A 19,183-nucleotide genomic window follows, 5' to 3' on the forward strand; every position below is an offset into this window, starting at 1 on the left:
TGAGAACTTTATTGTTAAGATGAGCTCTATGGTGAATGAGTTTTCTAGAATCACATGAGCCTAGTTCACTGAAGGTCTCACATTTGATTTTCTTATAATCACTTATATTATAGAAAGGAGGTGTTTGGTGTTGACTATAAGTAGATTAGAACAGAGAGAAAAAGAAACTAGATTCTTATCTTGCTCAGTTTGCATTTACTGAGATCATTGGATTTCACCAAGTTGCAAATATCTTACTAAAACTTATCAGCTGATTTCTTCATTTAGAGAATAAAACCATAAGCAAATCTAAAATGCTTAATTCTTTCACTCTCCATAGACATAGAGAACAAAATCTTTCCAAATTCTCCTTTGTTGATGCTTTTCAAATAAACTCTATGAAATGTAGCTGAAACATATAAACCTGGATGTTGCAGAAGCCCAAAAAGTAGTGAGCCTTTGTCTTAATTCCCTGACCACTGAGTGATTATACTAATTCAACAAAGTCTTTCAGAGTCACTTTTAACCTCTGCAGAGCTTTGTGTTTACATATGGGATCCATTCTTCCATCATCTGTATGCATGTAAGAGGTGTCTACTTGCTGAAGACCAGTTTCCCCATTTCAGTCTTTTGTACTTTCCAAGGGGTGTTGACCTGAAATGAAGAAATGGGCAGAGAAAAGGTACTTGCTGGTTTGTAATGGTAACAGCATTTTTTTCTTCCTGTCCCACAAATCCAGAGTTAATATCACTCCTCTTATACATTCCTCTCTGCTGGCACTTTTCACTTTGATTACTTACTTAAATACATGTCTGCACTACTCTACTGTAAATCCCTTAGGACAGAGATTCATTCATCTTTCTGTTTTGCTGTACCTACATCTGATACATTGCAGGAGTGCAATTAAAATTTGTCAAATCAAGACATTTTGTTTTAATGAATCAAAATTTCTGTTCATGTCACTGACCTTTTTTTTTTAATGTTTATTTTTAAGAGAGAGACAGACAGAACATGAGCAGAGGAGGGGCAGAAAGGGGGAGACACAGAATCCAAAGCAGGCTCCAGGCTATGAGCTGTCAGCACAGAGCTTGACATGGAGCTGGAAGCCATGAACAGTGAAATCATGACTTGAACCGAAGTCAAATGCTCAACCAACTGAGCCACCAGTCACCCCATCATGTCACTGACTTTAATGACATTTTAAACATTTTTATTTTTATTTTTTTATTTTTAAGATATAATCTCATACTCATTTTTGTCCTTTTCCCCATAATTCCTAATGTTTACAAAAATTTCAGGAATATTATAAAGGATTAAAATCTATTTAATCAATATAAAATTTGAAAAAGTCATAGATCAAAGCCCTCCCTACTAGGATTCAGGTGATTGGAGTGTTTGGAACCAAAATGTAAAATAAACTCAGCAAAGATTAAAATTTTCCCCATTAAAATAGACAGCCATAATCAGAATTTTTTTTTAACCAATCTCCTCCACATTTTAGAACATAACACTGGGATTTTTAGGGCAGGGAAACTATTCGGTATGATCCTATAATGGTGGATACATGTCATTATACATTTGTCAAAACCTATACCATTAGAGGAAGCCAAAATGTAAACTAAGGACTTTGGGTGATAATGATGTTTCAGTGTAGGTTCATGAACAAACATACCACACACACTGATGCGGGATGTTGATGGTGGGGAAGGCTATGGGGAAGGGAGAGAGTATGTGGGAACTCTCTGTACTTTCCTCTCGATTTTCCTGTAAACCTAAAATGCTCTACAACTAACATCTCTTAATTTTTTTTAAATAACACTAAGACCACATGAAGTATTCCTTTTCTTAAGACTCCAACTTAGTTACTTATATGCAGTTTCACAGAGGAAATATTCAAATAAGATTACGTTTATGAGAGCCACTGTTTCTTCTATTGGCTTTTATCAAACCCTCTACAGTTTCAACCAAAGGGATGGATCTAGTTAAGTTCCTATTTGACCATTTGTCTTTTCTCAATGAATTTCACAAAAAGGGGCCAGACAGTGCCACTGTATGATTCATAAAGAACTTTCAATGCCCTGCCATGGACTCATGGGTCCTTGTTGATGCAGCCTCGCCAAATTTGCCTAGCTCTGGCACATATATGCTTTGCATATCTAGCAAGCAGCCTTTGAGAGAGCAGCTACATTATTGTGCCAGAGTTGGATCCAACAGCCAATTGTGACATAGGAATTTCAGAAGGACCCTTCTATCAGGAGTTTAATTCTCCATCTGGGCTGGAAGCATGCAATTGTACTTGCTTACAAATGCTTGAGCCCAAAAGTCAATATTTAGGTAGCAAAAAATTAGAGATTTAAAGGAATTACTAATCTATGAGGCGACTTTTTATTTTTGTCTCAGACCAGAGTTTCCTAATTTATCCAGAGAATATTGTTCCTGAAGACTATCTTCCCTACCTAATGAGAGTTCAGTTTTCAAAAATGTTAGGAAACTGTCACATATTCTACCCTCCTTTTAAAAATTGACAAATGTGTGTTAAAGGCTCTGAAAAGATCTGCCTTGACAATTTAAGAACCTTATTTAACCTTAACTCCATTATTTCCCCAACCTATGTGGCTGCATAAACTTTGCTGCTGCTGCTGTTATTGTTGTCTTAATATTATTAATTCACATCCAAAGGAAATATCGTTGCAGAAACATACTTTGGATATTGTCAGTATATTTGGATAATACTAATAATATCAGGCCATTAAAAATAATGTTAAATTATTTTTTTAATATAGCTTACCCACAATTATCTAGAGAAATCAGAAGTTATCAGATAAACAAACGTGAGCAATATTGAACATTTTAACAGAAAAGTAAATATGGACTGAACCACAGGAAATATACAAGTAAATGCCTTTCTGTCATTAGCCTTTAAGCCCCATCGATTTTGTTTGGGTCACTTTCAAAGTGGCCACCTCATCTCACTAGCTCTCTTTCTGCATCATGCTATCTTTCAAACATCAAATGATGCTTGCCCATACAATGTAATACATATATATTCATGACTGTGTAATAAGTGAATTTTGAAATATTATAAATGTGATCTTTTCAATTATATTTTATCCTGATGATAGAACCAAGATAAGAAAAGTAATACGCCCTTCTTTTTGTCAAATTTACATAATACCATCAGAAACCTCTCTAAAAATTTATTTTGTCTTTTCAGGGGCAAGAACCAAAGGGGGGTTATGTTAAACTGGACACTATAAACACACTGTGTATACAAACTCTATAAAAGCTTACATTGCATTAACCCTTCTTCCTTGTCACCTAATTCATTGGGTTTAAGGTTTTTTTTGTTTTAAATCCTTAATTTTAATTAAAGCTAGACTGGCTCTCTCCAGAGATACTGCCAAAATTTGGAAGATCATCACCTCAGAAGCGCACATTATTGGGATGTCCAGATATACTCTTACTCATTTTACCATACGCAGTTTTCCTTCGATACAATATGATACTTTAGTATCAATGTATTTACATGACATTATATTATTGTACTAACTATACTTCATGTCCTTATAGTTTTAATTGCAGTAATAGTTTAATGCAGTAAAATACACAAAATCAGTTTGATATATTATATTCTTAATAAAAATTAACATTCATGGACCCCTTAAAATCATCTTGTATATCACCAGTAGAATGTCTAGCACACAGCTTGGAAAATGCTAACATGGAAATTTCTTGTCATGGAAGTGGGAAAATTCAAGATATATTTTCTTCCTACATATATATATATATATATATATATATATATATATATATATATATATATTTGTGAGAGAGATAGCATGAGCATAGGAGGGGCAGAGAGAAAGGGAGAAAGGGAGACACTGAATCCGAAGCAGGTTCCTGGCTCTGAGCTGTCAGCACAGAGCCTGATGTGTGGCTCAAACTCACCAACTATGAGATCATGACCTGAGCGGAAGTCGGACAGTCAACCAACTGAGCCACCCAAGAGCCCCAGATAAAAGGTATTTTATTTTACACTGCTTTCTGAAAGGAAAAAAGAACTTTTCCAAATATTGTGATCAGATGAATTTTGTAGTCAGGGACTATTCAAAGCATTGAGGATATACCTCTCTAGTACTGAATTTGTATGTGATACAATAAATACGCCAAATGAAGTATTTTATTGAAATGTGCAATTTTTTATGAAGAAACAAGCATCCCCTAGAACCAAAGGTTGATGCTGCGAATACTTTAGACATGTGGTATATATGTGTGTGCCTCTGTAGGTTAAATTTTCTCTTTCTTTTTAATCAAGTGACCTGTTCTCATTTGGTAAGTTTCAACCACAAGACATCACTGCATGCTTCTTTTCTTTTTTTTTTTTTCAAGATACACGTCATAACACACCAAGAAAGGGGGAACTTCCAGTGTCTGTGGTAACATCACTTGATAAACAGACTCATTTGAACAGCACGAGCCTGTCTGCCTTTACTATATAAAGCCGCCCAGACGTTGACCAGCAGATATTTACGGAGTGAGGACTATGCGAGCAGCAGCGATCTCCACGCCAAGGTTAAACAAAATGCCAGGGATGTTCTTCTCTGCTAATCCAAAGGAATTGAAAGAAACGGACCATTCACTTCTAGATGACAAAACTCAAAAAAAGAGGCCAAAGACTTTGTAAGTCCATTTTGTGTGTCACTTGGTGGATTTTGACTTAGATTATCTTTAATGGCAGAAGGATTGAGAATGAATAGAAGAAAATATGAGCAGTTAGCTTAACTAGATCAGAGAAATTAGCTGTTGTATATATATATATATATATATATATATATACATATATATATATATACATATGTATATATATATATATGTATATATATATATATATATATATACATATATATATGTGTGTGTGTGTGTGTGTATCTAAAAAAGAAATCATGATAGGCCATTAAATTATATGGAAATTTTTGCAGACTTTGGCTCATAAAAATTACCTCAATCTTAATACAGCAAAATGTTATAACAACAATTTTTATTATTGCCTTGTTCCTTGAGAAGTTTATTTCATGCTCCTTTTACAAATAATATGTATTCTAATAAGGAAATATGAATATTCATATTTGTGTCTTTTGTAGTGGGATGGATATGAAAGCATACCTGAGATCTATGATCCCACATCCAGAGTCTGGAATGAAATCTTCTAAGTCCAAAGACATGTATGTACATTAATACTGCTGACTTTTCTTTTTAAGAGTAGTCTATGCATTAGCTAGCTCTGTAGTCTAGCAAGTGATTAATATTGCACATACTAGATTTCATTTCTTTTAAGTAACCAGCCAAATAAGAGTAGACTACTTAGTACGAATGTAAACTAAATGTCAACATGTGTGTCCATAATTTGCAATTTATTATACTGCTGGAGTATATGTATTTGGATTTCTTCATACTTTGTTGGTAGATATTTTTCATATCTGTAGTCATTTTAAGGGAAATTTTGTTTTCTTACAGACAAATTCTTTAAAAAAATTATAGAGGGGCACCTGGGTGGCTCAGTCGGTTAAGCGTCCGGCTTCGGCTCAGGTCATGATCTCACAGTCCGTGAGTTCGAGCCCCGCGTCGGGCTCTGGGCTGATGGCTCAGAGCCTGGAGCCTGCTTCCGATTCTGTGTCTCCCTCTCTCTCTGCCCCTCCCCCATTCATGCTCTGTCTCTCTCTGTCTCGAAAATAAATAAACGTTAAAAGTTTAAAAAAACAAAATTATAGAACTAGAATCTTAGTTTGTGGAATTACCAAAATATAGCAGCCATTCTGATTTTATTTGTGATTACACAAAAAAGTTCACTAATTTATGTAAATTTTGTCCCCAGTAGACTCTCTGCTAATGAAGTAATGCAGTGGTCTCAATCTCTGGAAAAACTACTTGCAAACCAAAGTAAGTGTGATTAACTGCTAAATGTTTTGGGCTTAGCTCAATACACTAACACATTGAATGACTTCAATAACATATCGTCTTCTGGATAGGAGAGTGTGTGAAAAGTTGTATTATAGTTTTTCTGTAGTCACTAATAGCTTCAGTATATTGTGTCTCATTGTAGTTTAAAGACCTGGTACTCAGTTCCGCCACTATCCTTCGGACAAATTTGCCAAGACGATTAGGTATTCCCTGGAGTCATTACAGGAGTGAAATTTAAAATTATGCTGAAGTTCTGAAGTTTCAGAACCTCAAGTTTTTTAACATACACCAAACATCTCAACATGTGAACTGCCATTCTGAAAGCTACCTATAGAATGTATTTTTGTAACTGTTGGATGTAAGAAGTGGGATTCATTCAATTAATTAACTACTGTATTATCCATACATTCATTAATTTACTCATTTAGCTCACTTTTAAGTGGCAGGCATTTTAGAAGCACCAAGGATTAAAAAACAAGGGCACAGTGCCTTGTTGCCTTGAAGGAAGTTGAGACACATAATACATAATTGCATTATATATAACATGATATATGATAACACAGATAGGATTAGAACAATTTTTAAACAGTCTTGATGGGGAGTTTCTGATAAGACAAGGTAAAGAATGAAATCAGCTTGCCTTTCCCCAATCATAGGCATCAGAGTTCTCTTGGGATTAAGACCTTGCTCAGAGGTATGGGTGAGCAGAGTAGTCTCCAGAATCCTTGCTTGGGGGTCAAGTTGTTCAATATCCTTCATCCATCTTATTATCTGACTTAGTTTACAATCCAGCCAAATAAATAAATGGCATAGAAATGGCCCATTTAAAAGCCTCAGTAACACGAGCAAATATAATCAGCACATCAGCACATTTTCTGACTAATAAGAATTGGATGGGGAAATTATATTTGGTAATAATGAACATGATGTTAATGACTTTCGTCAATGTTTGCCTTCCTAAAATACTCTACAGTCTGGTTAGGAGTTAGTATTTATAAGAAAAGAGATTATTTTGTAATCACAAGAGCAGAATTTTAACTTAATTAACAGATGGAAGCAAAACACAGTTCTGTAGATCACTAAGTAGCTGTGTGACTGTGGATAGGTTTGTTTGGCCCCAGATAAACTATAAATGAAAGAACCTCTGAGGCCTTCCCATCTCTATAAATTATGACACAGCTATTTCAGCATTAGCCATCTCTTACCTTTGTGCATAGGCAATGCAATAGTATTTTTCTTGTATTCATTTACCGGCTCAATTAATTTAATTAGATCACCACCCCCCACTGTCTTTTTAGTTGGTCAAGATGTCTTTGGAAGTTTCCTGAAGTCTGAGTTCAGTGAGGAGAACATTGAGTTCTGGCTGGCTTGTGAAGACTATAAAAAAACGGAGTCTGATCTTTTGCATTGCAAAGCAGAGAAAATATATAAAGCATTTGTGCATTCAGATGCTGCTAAACAAGTGAGTATTATCTTCATTACCACCAGTTTATGTTTAAGGAACTTAGATGCAGAAATAGCATTCCACACACATAGCAAGATTACATCTTTTTTAAGTGTCATAATTTCATTGTTAAGTACTTAGGTATGTTCATATACTTCAGTGCAATAATAATTTTCTATATTTATGTATATTTGAAGACAGTAGGATGAAAAGACTGATTTTGCAAAATTAGCTAATGTGACAGGGGGTGGGTAGGACTACCAGTATTATTAGCCAGAATTGCATATCAGAATGTCCTTAATGAGATGCTCATCTTACATTAGGATAAAACACAGATTAGTATGTATCACACACACAATTGCAGCAGCAGAAATATTTTCACTTAGTAATGTACCCACCTTCCCATGAAATATTCTTGGTTCAAGCAAAAAATAGCTACACAAAGTGTCCTCTCCTATACATTTTAAATGACCATATCACTTTTTCTGATGCATGTATCACCTTGTATGGGTATTTAAATTTTTCACGCCTGCCTCTTTTGCATCTCCCAACTATACTATAAGCTAACTTGGAACAAAGAATTTTGAGAGGATATTTCTTCTTACCTCCTTCACATCCAGTATAGGGCTGGTTTAGAATAGGCATTTAAGAGATACTTGAACTGATATAAACGAGGGCTTAACGCCATTGTCTTGAGGTGCTTCAACAAACATAGTTACATCATAAAATGTGCAATAAATTGGAAGTGCATATTAACTAGTGAGTATTTGTTTTTAGATCAATATTGACTTTCGCACTCGAGAATCTACAGCCAAGAAGATTAAAGCACCAACACCAACGTGTTTTGATGAAGCCCAAAAAATTATATATACTCTTATGGAAAAGGACTCTTACCCCAGATTTCTCAAATCAAATATTTACTTAAATCTGCTGAATGACCTTCAGGCTAATAGTCTAAAGTGATCAGTTCCTAGCTGGAGAGAAATGAAAATGGTTTCGAGGACAGAAGGAATGTGCCACTTAATGGCTCCCTGGGTGAACAACCTGGCCCTTTTGAGTGACTCCACAGGCCCAGGGCAAGAACAAATGATTCAACATGGATTCACATGGAAGTTATCCAGGCTCAGGATCGAAGAAACATGAGCAAGATGAAACCCAAGAGACAGTAAAAGGAAGGAGACACTGTGGTACTGTCTCCTTCATACAGTGGACATATCAGAAAAATCTCTCAGAACTGAGAAGGCTGGGAAAGTCCAGTTACACAGAAACTGTGAATAAAGATTTTGAAACTGATTAAAACATGCTATAAGCTTCAAGGTCAGCTTATATTTATGCTACATATTATTATATAGAGATTTATTGAGCTGCTAACAAGTCTTTAACTTGGATGACTGTTTGGAAAATATGTGTTAGAAACCACCGTTGCTATTTTTCATGCCAAAGGGTTTTTGGTGTTGTTTTATTTTTTTTTTTTGGTTTGTTTTTTACTTGAAAGAGATGAAGAAGAAAACAATGTATTAACTTAAGCTGTTGCTCTTAAAACTGGGAAGTCAGAATTTGTAAATTTCACAGTGTCAGTAATAAATGAGTTTTGTATTAAAAATATATAGAAGCAATTTCTGTTTACATTTCTTTGCTGTTTTTAAAAACTGGTATTTATTCCTCAGATTTAACAAAAATTCAAGCAAGTATCTTTCTACTTTCTATCATCTCTTCAAAAACTAAAACTATCATACAATTAATCCTATATTTATGTATTATATGTATCTATTAGACAAAGTTCATTGGTTTTCTCTTTGTTATCACAATGCATAAAAATCAAACAAACATGTTCTCATATGGTCAAGATTCAAATAGACGAGAAATTGAAGAAGTCATATATATATGCAGTAATTATCTATATATCTATCTATATATATATGACTTCTTCAATTTCTCATCTATTTGAATATAGATGAACTATTTGAATATATATGAACTATTTGAACTATATATGTGTGTGTATATATATATATATATATATATATATATATATACACACATATGTATATATACACACATATATAGTTATTTATTTATTTTGAAAGACAGAAACTGTGAGTGAGGGAGGGCCAGAGAGAGAAGAGGGAGGGCCAGAGAGAGAAGAGAGAGAGCCAGAATCCCAAGCAGGCTTCATACCAGAGCCCTATGGGGGGCCCAAAGCAGGCCTCAAACCCACAAACCATAAGATCATGACGTGAGGGAAGTCAGCCACTTAATCAACTGAGCCACCCAGGTGACTGAAGAAACCTTTCAAAAGGGGATAGAATAGTTATTTCAAGAAGTAACTTCATTAACAGTTGAGATTTTATTGTAATTGAAAGTTTATAAAACTCAATCCTATGAAAGTTGAGACTCAGATTAAACCACTAGTTTTCAAATTTAGCTATCAAAATTACTTAGGATGTTTAAGAAAACAAAACAGAATAAAAAAAACACCTTTTTCAGACCTTATGCCAAATTGACTGAATCAGAATCTCCAAGGGATAGGGTATGAAAATCTATATTTTAGAAAGAAATCCCAGGTGATTCAAAAGATAATTCAGGGTTGGGAACCCTAAGATTAAGTGAAAATCACACTCCCAGGGATTGCACAGAAATCTGACTGCTCTTTCTGCGATGTGACACTGCCCCCCACTGACCAGAACACATTTCCTAAATCACTCAAGTCTGTAAATAGTCTTCCAAAGTGTCAAATATGAAAGTAAGACTACTCTATAGGGATCACCTACAGAGAGCAGAAAAATAACCAAGATGATGCACGTACTAGCATATAGCTGTATCTTCCCATGTGCTTGTGTTTCATATCTTACTGAATAATCAGCCCCTAAAAACCACAGTGAAATATGATGGATATTCTCAATATAGGCTTACCCAGTCATCAGGTCCAGAGCTAAAGTATGGGGTAATATGCAATAATATTTTAAAAGTATTACTCTTGTGTTTCCATGGAATAGAATCCATATTGGCTCCATCTTAAGCTTTGTTCCATGGTTGAGCAGATCACATCGTAAGAGAAGCTTAGGAAGAATTCAGGTTTATAACAATAGTAATAATAACGTATTTCTCTCCCTTACTCATTCCATCACCAAGTTCTGTCAATCTTCCTTCCACCACCAGTGTGGGGAGGTGGCATATCACCTGCTCTTTCTCTATAACCACTGCCTTAGGCTCTCATTGCTTGCTAACTCATGTGCCTTGTTTTCCCTCTGCCAGCCTCTTCTCTTCAATCCGTCCTCTGAATAGCCACAAACATCCCCTTCTGATTTGACCGTGTCATTTCTCATAACATATAGAACAAGTTCAAATTTCTCTTTCTGGAATTGAAAACACTCTCAGTTAGACTTTGATGGTATAATTCCCATTGCTCCTCTCTGGTTACTTTCTTACCTTCATGTCATACTGGATGGTCTTTTCTTGAATGAGTCCTGGGCTTCACTATCTCCAGGCTTTTGGTTAATTTCTACTATCCATCTAAAATGCTTTTGCCTCCCTCCTCCCAGTTTTCAAAATCCAGCCAATTATTCAAGGCCCGGATAGAATAACTCGTCCGCAAAGGTTTTCTAAAATCTTCCATCACTATGTAGTTATTTTCACTGTCTAATGGATATGAACTGAGTGAGTCCATATAAACACAAGACACTCTGCTTCTATTTCCAGTACTACTGTCACATTAAATAGTCCAGGCCCTTCAGACTTTGAGGCATGAGAAGTGCAACTGTCCAATACACACACTGGTCACAAAATAAATGCTTCTGGTCTTTGTCTTGTTAAGATGCCATGTTAAACAGCCATCCAGTTTTTGGCCAGATGGTCAAAACAAACATCTAAGACACCTTCTCATTTTCAAAGAAAACCAAATAAAAATAAACAAAAACTCATCATGACAGCATAGATTCAAGATATTAAAAAATACTTGAAAAGATAATTTTCTTACACTGGCACTTTTATTATGGTGTGACTGTTTTATAATACTATTCATAGTATGTGATTAGCTCTCATCAATCTACTATTTATTTTTATTTTGTTTTATTTTTCTTATTTATTTTTGAGAGAGAGAGAGAGAGTGAGAGAGCATGAGCGGGGGAGGGGTAGAGAGAGGAGGACAGAGGATCCAAAGTGGGCTCTGTGCTGACAGCAGTGAGCCCATGACTGTATAGAACTCATGAACCATGGGATCATGACCTGAGCTGCAGTCGGACATTCAACCAAATGAACCACCCAGGTGCCCCAAACTATTTAAAGAAATCTAATCCAATGGCTCAGTCTGAGTCCCAGCTCACATTTTGTGCTCTATTGTCATACGAAAGCAGTTGCAGTTAACAATATGTATGGTTTAAAACTCATGAATTTAACTACTTGGCAATGGGAAAGAATGAAATCATGCCTTTTGCAGCAACGTGGATGGAAGTGGAAGGTATTATGCTAAGTGAAATAAGTCAGAGAAAGACAGATATCATATGTTTTCACTCATATGTGGAACTTGAGAAACTTAACAGAAGATCATGGGGGAAGTGAAGGGGAAAAATAGTTACAAACAGAGAGGGAGACAAACCATAAGAGACTTTTAAATACAGAGAACAAATTGAGGGTTGATGAGGGGGTGGGGGAGAGGGGAAAATGGGTGATGGGCATTGAGGAGGGCACTTGTGATGAGCACGGGTGTTGTATGTAAGCGATGAATCACAGGAATCTACCCCCGAAACAAAGAGCATACTGTACACACTGCATGTTAGCCAATTTGACAATAAATTATATTAAAAATAAATAAATAATATAAATAAATAAACAAACAAATAAATAAATAAAACTCATTAATTTAAAAAATAAAAACAAGTTCACTTTCTCAGATTTATTTTATATTATTTCTAATATGTGTATCATAGGAAACTAGGGATCTAAGAAGATAACAATGAGGAGGACATATACCCCACGATATCTAATAATTTCTTTGTTTTTCTCTTTTCAAGTCAAAAATATAAGACTTCTAAAAAGTTCCTTAACTCCAAGTTTTCTTAACAAAAGTAGATATTCAAATAACAATAACAATAGACATTAGGTTTGTTCACTCAGGAAAAGTATTTGCAATTGCCTTATATTTAATATGCATTTTTACTTGTTATAATGTTAGCTGACTGATTTTTCTCCATTTTTTTCCCTCAGGGAAGGGGTAATTTGGGTGAATCTTGAAGAATAAATAGAACCTAAGCAGGGGAGAAGGAAAGTGGGAACACTTCAGTGCAGAGAAGAGTCTGTGAGAAAGTCAGGAAATCAGGGGAAAAAAGAAAAAAAAAAAAAAACTTCAGTAATGGTGACTTATTTGGTGTGGCCGGAATATATGGGGGAAAAGAAAGAATAAGAGGAAAACTAACAATGTAGTTTAGGGTAGATTCTAAGAAGAGATACAGTCTACTCCAAAGAATGTACATTTCATCTTTTATGTGGTAGGTAAGCACTGAAACTTTAAACAAAAGAGGAAAAGACATACCTACCTGTTTTTGAGTGTCTACTGCCATCCAGACACTGTGCCAGATACACATAACTTGCTAAGTCCACACCTAAACTCTTTGAGATAAGCACTCTAAGCCTATTTTTTTTCCTCAACAAATATAGAAACAGAAAAGTGAAAAAATTATCTAAGGATACATAACTACTGAGTGGCAGATCCAAGATTTGAAGACTTTCCATTATCTCATGCTTCTTTCTGAATGTGACATCATTACCTTGTTTTTCAAAAGCTAATTCTAGATTTAGTGTGGAAGACACTTCCAAAGGAAGACATTATTGAGGAAGGAAAGCTAAGTGTGAAGCTAGTCTTTTTAGCCCCACAGGAAATATCAGGGCCTGAACTAGGGCAGCAATCAAAGCAATGGGAAGGAAGGGGGGAGTAGACAAACTTGGTTAGCAATATGCTGTGATAAATAAGAGAAAGCCAATATAGGATCCCTCTGGGTTGTCTAGCCCTGGCCCTCAAAGTTACAGCAAATTCCTTTCTGGGTGCATTTTAAATATATCCTCTCTGAGGCCCTTCAGTTACAAATGTGCATCAAACAACTTGGAAATAGAAGAAGGGAGTACTGGAGGAAGGCTGAGGCTTTTGATTTTAAGAAGTTCCACATGCAAAATAAATTATGTAGTACTTTCAATAGATAACAGCTTATTCTTAATTAACCTACAGATGAAGCATTCCACATGTTTTCTCCTAAACGTCACTTTCCTCTTGGAAAAAACAGAGGCTTACAAGTCTTCATCCAGGCTGAGAACAAAAACCAAGAACCAAGAGACTCAACACATTTGCAGCAAGCAATTGCTCTAAGTTGAGAGCACCTTTCAAAGACAGGAAACAAAACCAAAGTCTAGGATTCAGGCCAAGAGACAGGCAAAACAGAAGCCGCCACAGGGATCAGGAACACTAGACAACACAGAGGACTGTGATGAAATCAAACTGGGGCAGGAATTCTGCCTCCTTACATGGAAGGCCTGGTCATTAACTTGACAGTAAAATTACGTGACTGGTGGAATGTTCTCGTGTTCGCTTCTTGGCAACAGAGAGAAACAAGGGGCCTGGAGGCCTGCAGTTAGCTGGTCACTCTCTTGGCACATTCTTTATTTCAATAATTCTTACCTTAACTCTTCAAAATAGGTGAAGTTATTTTTGCTCTTTATTCTGGATTGAGAAAAAGAAAAACAGGAATTTTGTGGGTTTCAGATATTCTCTTACCTCCTTCAAACTCTCTGTTGCTATTCTAGTCAAACATGGTGAAAAATTCAGTGGGTTTGGTTTAAATCAGTAGAATCTACACGTTTTCCATTTGTCTTAAATTTTATACTCTATGTTAAAACCCTCAGTTTGAATCAGCTCTAAAAACAGATTGTATTCCTAGTGTAGTGCTTTTTTTCCTTAAATCTGTTAATTCAGTATTTACATATGATCCACTATAAACAAGTAATAGAACATGTTCCCATATTAAAAATTGAGCAAGATACTTCCTACAATGTTTTGTTTTGTTTTGCTTTGTCACAATGGTGACTAGAATGATTATAATTTACACTATCTATGAGGGTAGTTTAAAGTGTCAAAATTGAGGGGGAGAAGCACAAAAAATGTCTCACTCCGAGGTTTTTAAATTCAGAAATCTAGAAATCTGGGCTCAACTATAAACTTCTAGAAAAGAGTCTAGATTATTGCTCCCTTAATATATTCACCAATTAATGACACTTGCTATGTGCCATAAACCATCCTAGGTGGTAGGGAAACAGAGATGAATAAGACAGAGCCCTCCACTACTGAGAAGCTCACAGTGCTCTTGGAAAGAAAAGAGCAAAAAAGCATTACGATGAAATAGACTAAGCATTATAAGAGAGGTATACAGGAGGGACTATTTTTAAGTTTATTTATTTACTGTGAAAGGGAGAGAGATAGCAAGATGGAGAGGGACAGAGAGAGAATCCCAAGCAGGCTCCATCCACACTGCCAGTGCAGAGCCCGATGCAGTGCTTGAACTCACAAACCGCAAAATCATGATCTGAGCTGAAATCCAGAGTCAGATGCTTAACCAACTGAGCCACAGGCGCCCCAAGGAGGGACTATTAAGATTGTATGATAGTTAACCTCCCCAGTGGCTCTCTTCAGGTCTCTGATGAAAAGCCAAAGGGGACTGACTGGTGGTCCCTCCCCTCCCTAAGGGGAGAAGCTGTGTGGTGCCAACTTTCTAAAAGGTCATCAGGTACTAGCAACAGTTTAAGGAACTCCCCTGGGCACCAAGTTACATCAAATTTACCTCCATTAGCAAGCTCTTTCTATTATCACTAACTCAGTTGGGTGCTTGCGTACTCCCGTCCAAAGTTCCTGATGAAAAGGGAAAAGTGAGGGCAAACCACACCTCCCACTCCTTAGGATGCTGCAAAGCTAAGAAATCACAGATATCCTGCTGCTTCTCCACCTTGCTCCTGTGGAATCTGCAGCATTTACACCAGCTCAACAGACATGAGCAATGTGCTATGAGAACTCAGAAAAGGGGTTAGTCATTCTATCCTGGAGGGAGGATATGGCTCTGGGGAAATGATGGTTGCACAACACAAATGTGTATTAAATTCAAAGTAACCCAAGTAACTTTCTGAACTACCATATCACTGAGCTCTGTAACTCACCAATAAATGTAAATTCTGGCATTATTGGGTTCCAAAGGGCTAGGATAAGTCTGTCCTCTTAATTACTAATATTAATCACTCACATCAATATCGTTTTACTTTAGCTCTCATTGTCCAAAAATAATGATTTCTTTTTCTCTTTCATTTCAGAAGGTTGTGATAGAGACTGCCTACATGCCTGTCAATCTTAGTCCCTCTCCTTGGACTTCAGGAAAACTACATTTCACAGGCCCTCTGACAGTGAGTGGCAAATTTAGAACCTTCTTTGAATGTTTCCATACAGTCAATATTTGACTGGGTATTTACTTCTCAGTAGTTATTTTACTTGAATTTGGTATTTTACCTTGAATTACAACTTGATATTTCACCTTACATTATTAGGGCCACGAAATTGAGTTCTGTTCCAGAACTGGCAATAAAACATGCTGGTTATCTCTCTCTTCTCCATATACACTGCTAGAGGCAAAGGACTCTGACATTGCAAAGCTACATGCAGGAGTTACCAGACCCAGAATAGTCATGCAACCCACACCAGCATTTGTATGAGTAAAAATAAAAGCCTATGAGATTAGGGGATTATTTTTTAGAACAACTAGGGAGTTTTATCCTGATGAATGCAAAGACACTGATTATATATATATATATATATATATATATATATATACACACAACGTTATATATATGTGTGTTATATATATATATATAAATATATATAACATTATATATATATATAAATATAAAACACACATATATATAACGTTGTGTGTGTATATATATATATATATATATATGTATGTATATACAACATTTTATTCATAAAGAAACAATTCCTTATTTCATCTCAAAAGATATTTGGAAACATCCTGGAAAAAACCAGGGCAATTTCTCTGTCACAGGTCAATATTATTTAGTTCCCACATTAGGCAAAGGCTATCTCTCTGACCTTGTGATTTTCTTTGAGATAGAGCTGCCTGGAAAAAAGGATGTAAGCTACGGACGAGAACAATATGTGAAAAGCATATTTCAGATGTAACTTAGAATAGAAAATGCCAAAAACAACACAAAAAGGGAGGTGAGGGCTAGGAAGCAGGAAAAGAATAAGTGATGGAAAATTTTACAACTGATAAAAACCTAAGTGAAAGTTGGCCATGCAACATGTATTTTCCACTCACTCACTTTGACTCAATTTAGGGCTATATACTATATCGGTAAAAATACTTGCAGGTTTAAACAGGCCAATCACCAAATCAGAATTCCAAGAATATGTGATGTGGGGCCCTGGAAATCATGTGTGTGGTTAAGCTGGGGTTCAGACAGGAAGTATGAATTCAGTGCATCCAGGAAAATTAGAGGGTGAACTCACCAGGGCCAATTTTCCAGAGAAACCGAAGAACCGCCTATGAGTTAATTCACCCTAAAAGAAAAGAGTTTCATGATGTACAACTATGGCCTAAAAACAGTGGACACGGAGGAAATGGACTACTTTAAGTATGGCAGGAGGCTGATGCTTATATCTCCCTTTGATGTAAATCCAAAATCTGAGGTAAAGGAGAGCCCAATTAAAGAGGGATAAACACTAAAAGGACAAATTCCCTGAACATTTGGTAAATCTTTGAAAATGCATAGGAAGAGGTATTAGTCAAGTGATGGTGATGCACACCCCCCTTTTGGAGTTAGGATTAGAGCCCTGATGGGACAGAGAAACAGAACACTCCAAATCTAGAAAGAAGAAGAACTGGGAGAGTGTGTGGTGCCCCATTAGATATCACCCCCATCATGAGCAGACACTTATGTCAGCCTAATCGCTTATGTAGGTGTTGGGTCTTGAAAAGGTCTCTTGAAAGGGAATAATGTCCTTTTTCCCAACTTAGGTTCTGACTGTTTGAGAAATACCATAAAAAATTAAGGTGGAGGCCAAAATATTACTGATACAGCTAGGTCAAAGAACAGAGAATTGGGAGATTCCAATAGGTCTGCTAATTCAAACTCAGAATTAGACCAACTTGCCACCCTGCTATAGGCAGTGTCAGACAGAGGCACGATCTCTAGATATTGGATGGCCAATGTGGGGAACAAACATCCAGGTGTCTTTTCTCAATTAGGACAAGTGTGAAGAGTCAGCCCAGCTCAGAGCTCCTGGCTTGTGACTGGGCCTAATAGTATTGGAGTATCTGTTCATTAGGAACTGGGTTAGATGAGACCACCAAACCATAAAATCAGGTGGGCCCACAGAAATCCTCTGAGAGTTGGAAATGGTAAATCCAAGGCTGAACATGAGCAGGTCTTATCTGTGCCCCATGGCAGCTTAGGGCTCCCTTATGATGAATGATGGAAGATGAAAAGCACCAAGTTTCTGTTGGGATAGTATGGAGGTGGAGGCTAAAGATTGACTGCTACCGAAATACATTTCCACTAAGGGGTGGACCTAAAAGAGAGAAGTGAGGGAAAATCTCCTCAGTGGTACATTTTATAGCAATGCACCTGGTCATCTACTTAATATGGAAAGAAAAGTGACCTGAGGTTAGACTAGGCATTGACTTACAGGCAGTGGAGAATGGCTTGGCTAGTGGATTCAGGCCTAGAAGAACAATGATTAGAAAATTGAGAATAAGATGGGGCGCTTGAGTGGCTCACTTGAGTGAGCATCTGACTCTTGATTTAGGCTCAGGTCACAATCTCACAGTTCTTGAGTTTGAGCTTTGCGTCGGGCTCCACACTGAGAGCACAGAGCTTGCTTGGGGTTCTCTCTCTCCCTCTCACTGCCCCTCCCCTTCTTTGCTTTCTCTCTCTCTTTCTCAAAATAAATAAATAAACTTAAAAAAAAAAAGAAAATTGAGAATAAGAAGGTCTAGGGGAGATGCATGTGGGTGGACATACCAGAGTGTTCAAAAGTAAAGGCCTTTGTACCACATGGTAATACTCAGCAGAGATCATTGCCCACACAAAAAGCATAAACAACCAAATAGAATAACTTTACCAGTTGACCTCAGCCAGCCTGTTATCAGCCAGCCCATGAACAGAATAGCAATGATGGCATAGATGGATATGCATTGGCCCAAAAGAATGGACTTCTACTCATGAAGGCTGATCTAACTACTGTCCTTGCCAAAGCCCAATCATCAAGAAAAGGGAGCCAATACTGAACAAATGACATGGTACCCTATTTCAGGGGCCAACCAACCATTTCATGGCAACTCGATTACATTGGACTTCTTTCACCTTGAAAGAAGTAATTCGTCTTTACTTGAATCAACATATATCAGCTATGGTATAGGTTTACCTTTCCTGCCTTAGCCAGCCCCACTCTAAGAGGGCTTGTAGTTTTTGATTCGCCAGTACAGGATCCTATATCACATCAAACCAAGAGACTTACTTCACAGCAAAGGTGATATAGCTATGGGCACATGGTTATGGGATCTAAGGGTCATATCACATGCCATAATACCCAGATGCTGCCACCCTGATGGAGCAATGGAATGGTCTTGTGATGGCACAGTTGAGGCACCATCTTGGGATGATATTCTTTAAGGAACCATCTTCTAGAATAAAGGATACACTCTTAATTAGTAACCATTATATGGTGCTATGCCCACAATACATGGAATATATGGG

General features: G+C 36.7%; 1 protein-coding gene across 2 annotated transcripts; it reads left to right on the forward strand.

Moving 5' to 3' along the window:
* The first annotated feature begins 4,427 nt into the window (after window positions 1-4,427).
* Window positions 4,428-8,995, forward strand: RGS1 (regulator of G protein signaling 1). 2 transcript variants are annotated; one of them, XM_019465609.2, is made up of 5 exons: window positions 4,428-4,659; window positions 5,121-5,201; window positions 5,855-5,916; window positions 7,236-7,399; window positions 8,159-8,995. In XM_019465609.2, exons 1-5 carry the CDS (start codon window positions 4,523-4,525, stop codon window positions 8,342-8,344), a joined length of 630 nt encoding a protein of 209 aa, XP_019321154.1. In that variant the 5' UTR covers window positions 4,428-4,522; the 3' UTR covers window positions 8,345-8,995. The 2 variants fall into 2 exon arrangements, with proteins under 2 accessions (XP_019321154.1, XP_019321153.1); XM_019465608.2 differs by having other exon boundaries at window positions 4,429-4,659; window positions 5,852-5,916.
* Window positions 8,996-19,183: the final 10,188 nt, after the last annotated feature.

Source organism: Panthera pardus, unplaced genomic scaffold, assembly GCF_024362965.1.
Source record: "Panthera pardus isolate Hobbes unplaced genomic scaffold, ASM2436296v1 HiC_scaffold_21, whole genome shotgun sequence".
NCBI lineage: Eukaryota > Metazoa > Chordata > Mammalia > Carnivora > Felidae > Panthera > Panthera pardus.

What these genes read in the sequence shown, in the direction of transcription:
- RGS1 (XM_019465608.2), top strand. Translation starts at nt 4,523, where the DNA reads ATGCGAGCAGCAGCGATCTCCACGCCAAGGTTAAACAAAATGCCAGGG. An exon ending in TCTTCTAAGTCCAAAGACAT is followed by an intron (nt 5,202 to 5,851) that starts GTATGTACATTA and finishes TTTTGTCCCCAG; the next exon opens with TAGACTCTCTGCTAATGAAG. An exon ending in AAAACTACTTGCAAACCAAA is followed by an intron (nt 5,917 to 7,235) that starts GTAAGTGTGATT and finishes CTGTCTTTTTAG; the next exon opens with TTGGTCAAGATGTCTTTGGA.